The sequence below is a fragment of the Plasmopara halstedii genome (assembly GCF_900000015.1).
Source record: "Plasmopara halstedii genome assembly, contig: Scaffold_555, whole genome shotgun sequence".
Taxonomy (NCBI): Eukaryota; Oomycota; class Peronosporomycetes; order Peronosporales; family Peronosporaceae; genus Plasmopara; species Plasmopara halstedii.
Genome location: NW_020187475.1, coordinates 734275 through 741578, shown reverse-complemented (window position 1 = coordinate 741578; position 7304 = coordinate 734275). Strand labels below are relative to the sequence as shown.

The 7304-nt window shown below is 42.8% G+C and overlaps 1 protein-coding gene across 1 annotated transcript; it reads left to right on the top strand.

Annotated features, from left to right (window-relative positions):
• Nucleotides 1-176: 176 nt before the first annotated feature.
• Nucleotides 177-410, top strand: PHALS_11674 (uncharacterized protein; the record flags this gene model as incomplete). The annotated part of the gene is made up of 2 exons (XM_024727077.1): nt 177-312; nt 388-410. 2 exons carry the CDS (start codon nt 177-179, stop codon nt 408-410), a joined length of 159 nt encoding a protein of 52 aa, XP_024577690.1.
• Between the last annotated feature and the right edge of the window lie 6894 nt (nt 411-7304).

Genomic DNA, 7304 nt, shown 5'->3' with positions numbered 1-7304 from the left:
TTTTGTTAAATTATGCTAATTCATTCCTAATACAATACATCTTCTGTTGTGTATTTTTTTTATTTTTTGAAAAGTTGGGATAATTTTTTTATATATGGCAAAAGTTGGGGCATTTTTTTATTCTCTCTTAAATATTTTTTTAAAGTGGTGAAATTGGTAAACACATTACACTTAGGATGTACAGCGTTCGAGAAATTTTACTGACAAAACTACTGGAACCTGGAACTGACATGTTTAATAAAAAATTTACAACAGTAGATAGTTCAAAAATTAAAAGTATTATTGGAAATTTAACTGATGAAAAACTTTATGGTAAAACCCAAGGAAAAATAAAAACCGCTTCTAAATCAAAAATAATAAAATGAATAGCTATTCTACCATGGCTAGCACTCTTTAGGAAAGCATTGTAGCACAATTCACAGCAGTTTGGTACACAGTGATAATATACTGTATGTAATGGGGTAGGTATGCAATACTACGAACTCGTATTGCACTCTTGTTTAATTGTGATTTTTATAAACATCAAAGTATTGATATTCGTCACAAAATTATATCAATTTATCAGATTTATTATAGAAGAAAGTAGACGTTTAATATCTTGAAAAAAATCATTGACATATACGTGCTCTCCAAAAAAAGTGCTGATCACTCTATATGCTCTTGGTTGCACTATACAGGGGCGCACGAGCCCAACTTTTGTGCGTTTGCTAACGCGGACCTGAAAGACAAAACTTCCTCAATACAATGGACAAAGCAACACAGGTGCACTTATTAGCTTTTGTAGTAAATTCTGTGACTGAGTCGTGACTATGGAGCACATAATGTTCGAGAACCTGTCTCTGGAACAGCAAGACCAGCTGAATAACCTATCGTTTGTCTAATAAAATCAGAAAATTGGTTTTGAAAGGGCGGATGGCGGTAACTGTTTGCCTGGGTATCGCTCACCAGCTTTGATTGTGCACATCCAAGAGCACTCTAAGCCGGCGCTGGTAAGAGCAGAAGGAATTCACTGCGAGACCAGTGGAGACCAGTGAAAACCAATGTGAATATTTTCTCCGAGCGATGGAGGTTGCAAATGGCAGCCATTCACTTTTCGCAGAAGAAAATTAAGCTCTCACAGTAAGCATCAACAGACGCCCATAGATCAGAAACGTAGAGAATGAAAGGGAGAATCTACAATTCAGCCAACATCCGAAATCTGCACTTACATTTCAAGAGTATATATATTTGATATTTGCCAGCTACTAAATATTAAGTTCTACCCTCAAAACCTTTTCAAATGTGCGGCTAATAGCTCGCCTGTACATGTAGATCACGGAGTTTCGATATCTTCATAAACACTGAAATACTGGTACTGCTAAATTATCCATTATTACACTAGGCGAAATGTGAATTTCGTACAGTTCTAACGCATTTGCTTGCTCTCAAGTTTCCTCACAAAGATTTGGGCCACACTAATTTTAGACTTATCCTGACTATTGATAATTTGTTCAAAAATGCCTGGAAGTACCATGTCTGTTCTTCTAAGCGTATTTGTTTCGGGCATCCACTCCCGTGCTCCAAATGAATTGATACGACGGGTCTCGATGAAAGCACGATCTTTGTGACTGATGCGCTCGCTATAATTATCGGCAAGGATGCCCATACCTCCGGTAAGAACGGTCCCAGTGACTTTCTGAGGCCTGTATAAACCTCTTTGCCCTCATCCGGCAGATTCACAGCCTAGCATTTGCCCAAGGAGGAGGTGTTTACTGCGTTCAGCTTCTTGCTGCTCGAGTCGTGGGTCCATGCCGTATTTATCGGCAACTAGTGTTGCAACACCCCACCGTGGAGCTCGTCCCCCTACTTAAGACTTTACAAGCTAGCTCCAGCAAAGTGGTCGAGTCACCTGATGTTTGACTTTACAAGGCAAAAGAGAGACGCGGACGTCGAGACAACAATTCACCACCCCCACTTCCTTTTGTCATCACCCCCACTTGTCGCCATGAGACTGCAATGCACCTACCGACCAATAAGCTTTTCCACTGCTTGGTCGATTTGTATCTACTGGTGGGCAGATTGTTACAAAGGGCGACTCTGCTGTTCTTCATAAGAGATGAAGCTGGAGTGATCCAGGATGAAAGACTTACCCGATAAACAGCTTGGCTAGCATTGCACTGAGCGACTTTAGCGCTGACAGCAGCGAAATGCTCCATCTTGCCAAGACTATCCAAGACGACAATTCCTAAAGTTCCAGTCACGTATTTTGAAATACTAAAAGTATGGTTTATACTTTCCAAATGTCAAGGCTCTGGCAAACCCGGCAGACTGGTCAAGTATGCCATCGTAATCGGCGACGTTTAATTCATTGATACCTTTCGAATGTGCACCCGTATATGTTCACGTACTTATACATGTTGGGTCACCTATACAAAGTGGTCATTGAGCGGTATGTCCTTTTATTTCCCCCCTTCAAATGTAGCCAGGTCATATGCCTCGCAATCTCTCTAATGTGTATTGCTCCAAAGTATTGTTTTCTATACCTGTGGGATCTTATAATGACGCATGTCTCCGCGCTGAGTCAGTGATGTAGTAAGACATATCAGGTCGGCATGAAGCAGTGCACTTCGGTAAAAAGCTTCTTAAGTCTTAAACACTTTGTATATTGCAATACTCGTTGCGTCTGACCCGTTCGCTGTACGCCTCGCCTTATTAGTGCGCGAAGTCCATCGAGGCATGCGACAGTCTGTAATGGAGAGTCGCGAGAGCGCCTTCGCACATTATGCATATATAGCACATATATATCCTTGGCAAACAAGGATACCATATTGCCATCTTTGCGAGATGTGGTGACGGCACCGTTGTGCGTAACGTCGCATAAAGTGTGAAGATCACAAAAGACTTACAGCCGAGCAGATATACCACGCTTGACTTCGTTACAAGTAGCATCCTATCCTGAAAAGGGTAGATCTCCCAGCCTCTAGCTGGCGAGGCTTAAGCGCGATCATGCTTTATATCCGTTCGCATCCACCTGAAGTAGAGCGCAGACCATTACCGAGACAGACAACGTTGTATAGCGAATCTGGATTGAAAACATTCATAATCAGGACATGAGAACTATTTCTACAGCCTCAAAACGTCTCTTTTGCCACACCTCAACTCCGTTCAGCATCATTTAAAGTAGATTGGTGAGGGGTCGTATCATGTCGGCATAGTTTGCATTGACCTTGTAGATGGCCCGACAAACCCACGTTCTCAACTTCTTTCGAGACAGACACTGACCAATCAAAAATTGGCTATTCGTACAAGAAGTCTGCTAACAAGCCTTGCTCTCGATAAACAACTCAGCAAGGAGATTTTGTGGGCGCCAAAGACGCGCCGAATGATATTGGAGATTTCATATTGAATTGCATAATTTCGAGCATTGATCGTAAAAGTGTGATGTGGTTTTCTGCTTTCGGCTTCTATCGTCCTGTACAACGTTAAGCGAATATAGGCTTATGTCTGTCCACAATGTAACCTGACCAGTTGTGTCACCAGACGATTGAAAATCGCTAGTTTGCCTGCTGGGAGACTCACGAATACTGTAAATGATTTTGGCATTTTCATTGCCTTTGCGTACTGTAAACTGTGTTCGGCAGTCGCGTATTGTACGTAGCTGCATAATGTCCCTAGTCCGATCAATACTTTGATCATCTCCACCAAGGCCGGAGCGTTGATGATTGTAACCGACGTCAAATTACACATCAAAGAGAGAGCCGCTACTTTGAGGACAAGGTCCAATTGTCCACGACGACCACGGGGAACAACTTCAAGCAGTTCTTTTGCAGACGACCCTTTTACACCTAATGAACTTTGACTATCAGCAAAGTGCGAAGGGTGACGCATACACGCGAAATGTCTTGTACCACTGAAGACAAAACGTCTTTGAGTGCTGCGAAGTTGCTTAGCAACTATCCGATATCTCTCTTTTGCTTCATCATTACTTAGGCCAATTGCCCTTGACGCACATATAGCTCTTCACTTCCAGTCCCCATGTTGCCATCGCAGCACTAAAGTTGAGCTTCGTCCGCATTTATGCTTCACGCACCGCATATTTGAAAAGAGTTGGGCGAATGCGAGATATCACACCAAAATTGCACATGTCCAGAGATTCTGCATGAAGATAAAAGCTGTTACGAAGAGGATCAGTTGCCATATCGGCGTTCAAAGGTTTTATATCATACGCATATTCCGCGTTTTCTGCATTCGTTAACGGGTGGACAAGATGTGATAACAACTCCAATATGCGTTGCAAAACACCGACGATTGATTACGCTGCAATTGTTTGATGATAAAAAACGTTTTCTACTGGCCGTTCTTGCGCGCTGCCATCTAGCCTAAGGCTACAAGCGCGATGCGATGTGACTCCGTCTAAGCTATAACGAAAGGATTATCTTTTCAAAGTAAAAGACTTCTTTGCATTTGCCCTCAATGGGCTGGACGCAAAGTGTTGGTGGCAGCACGGTACAGACAATCTGCGCTATATTCAATGCCCGGTTAAGGCGCTCTTTAAATCGCATTATCATATCTGGTGAAAGGTTTTTGCCTCCAGTCCTTTGGCCGCCAATCTCTTTATTTCATCAGGACTACCGACAGATGGAAGCTTCTCAAGTGTGTCTAGTGGCCTCGTAAACAACTTACCAAGCAACTCGTATTTCACCCTCGGAGGGTGGATTTACAACTTTCAAGGCTATTGCAAACTGGCTAATGCTTATGCCGTAAATCAAGTTAAGAAAGTAATTTGACGTGGGCATTAATCTGCACAAGAATAGTGCAAATTATGCTGACATGACACGCCTCCTCGTCAATCTCGTTGAATGGATGCCACTTCTTTTCGCTTCGCGTGACAGAATACATCAATGACTTTACACTGTTTTCGTTGTGAGAAGCATTCCGTGTGACGCAGTTTTTGCATCCGGGAATTCTGTGTGTTTGACGATGCGCTCCTTTAGCCAAGAAAGCACACGGGGCGGTTTGCTTGTGACCAGTTCGCGATATATATTCAGGAAAGGACAAAGGTTCCTTGAAAACTACCGCCACTTCCTCGCACTCAATTGTCTGCGAATACCACAATATGGACTTATCCATGACGAATGACAAGCTTGCTTTTCTTCCACGTCTATCTTACCGTTTTAGCGATTCCATCGTCTTGCACTTTCATACGAACAGTCTTTAGGGGTAAATTTTCAAGCTGAGGGAGAACAGCTACCGGAGTTTATGATGATGACAACATCACCGAGAACTACTCCTGTCACTCCGTTCACGAGTGAGTAATTTTTCTCGCTACTATCCCAAAACCCTTAACTGTTTTGCGTGGTGGGTGCTTCATAGTTTCGTGAATACAGAACTTAGGAAATTTTGTCGCTAAACACGAATGTTTTATTCTTTCGAAATAAACCTACAGTCCGGCCCTTCTACCATCGATAAAGAGGTGAAGGTCTCAGCCAATTCAGGCACAAAATTCTTCGACACTCCGCTTACCTGTCTCTATTTTCTGTAGCATTAGTTGATCCAGCTTACTGTTGAATTGGTCATTCTCTTTAAATGTACAACGTATGTACCACGACATAATGTCGGTCATTCCTGTCTCACCCGAAACTACCCTAAAACCACAATATATTATCGTTGTTGTCTGCCTCAGCTTGAGTCTGCGGCTCATTGCGGCCTCTGTCATCCATATTAGCGTGAGGCACCCAACAGTATTATATAATTGACGATTTGGGCATCTTATGTCCCGCACCGAAACTGCCAGATTTTTTTCCGGATTGCAAAGGCTTCTGCTTTCAAGGCTAGTTTCTTTATAACGTCATCAATAGGAAGTGTGTGGCGGAGTACCTTTGAATCAAATCAATTTCTGGCCATTGTGCGACTCACCTTAAATGTGATAATTTCTCAAACCCAAGGCCATGACGAGTCCGCAATTCGAAGCTGTCGATGCTCTCGGATTCTGCTTTGAGGCTTAACAGAATTTCACCACTTTCGTTTGTATCAGTATCGCAAAACGCGCAGATATCGTACCTGAGATTGACATATTTGATGCTTTCATGTATTGTATGCTGTTTTAGGCAGTTGTGCTTTGTATGCCGTTGTACGACAATCCTGACACTATAAGGAGTTTTAACGGCCTCTCAATGCCTGGTAAATTGATATCAACAAATGATTATCTTGCCTTAAATCCAGCCACTCTTAGAAAAAGTCGCTTTCGTTAAGGCTCCGATCGAACACGATCTTAAAGAAAAAAGAGCCCAGCTTTTACCCAGTAGGTCGCCCTGTGCCAGCTGGGACATGACACTTATCTGCAAAGATTCGTTGGAAGACGTTATCTAAAAGCTTGACCCTTTGTAAATTTGGCCAAGAGCAAAGGAGCATTCAAGGCACAGATGTTTTGCTCTGCCACCAACATATTTTCTCTTCATTCGCGAGTACTGCGGGGGTGCTCAGTAGCTAAAGGTTTTTCACTTCAGCCTAGCTGGATGCCATTGCCTCCGGCGCTTTCATACAGCCATTCGGCGCTTGCTGGATAAAAATTGTATCGTATGCAATGAGACACCCACAGTTTTTTTTTAAAATGATAGAGCCTTCGCAAAAGGCCACAGTCCGACCAGTAAGCGTGTGAAGCTCAACCATATTGATGAAAATTGCTACTTCCTTCGAGAGAGGGCTGCGGTCATCGCGCCGATGAACGCTTGTAGCGCTTGGATATAACACACGCATTCTCGCTTCGTTTGTTAGTGGACAAGACTTTTGTTTGCACGATGTAACCCTGAATCGCGGTGCGAACACCTGAAATATATGTTGTCTCAACACTAATTATGTCAGAATGCGCCTTATATGAAGGTTGTGTCCGTGAATGCCCAGTCTTGCGCTCGATCTCCTACATATTTTATATTGTTAGCAAAATGCTCTGTTTATCCATCTACAGCATGGCCATCTCAACTTCTCATACCAAAAAAAAAAATTCTTTTAGGGTCTGAACTTTTAGAATCAACTGCCTCTCGTTTTGAGCCAGTGATTCTCTTACGAACGCTTGGATGAGCTGTCGCTATATGTTGCATTTACAAAGCAGGCAAATTGCCTTTTAGGCGGGCAATAAACGCCCTTCGGTCTTTGCGACGGCAAGTACCTTTTCCTACACCATCAACGATAGACATGGCATCGCTACGTGTCTAGTTATCGGGATGACAGATAAGTCAGCAGCTAGTGCTCTGTTCTCTTAGAGGATACAGTTCATTCAGTCGCAGTTGTCGGACTTAAAAAGATTTACATATTGTAATGGGGTCATG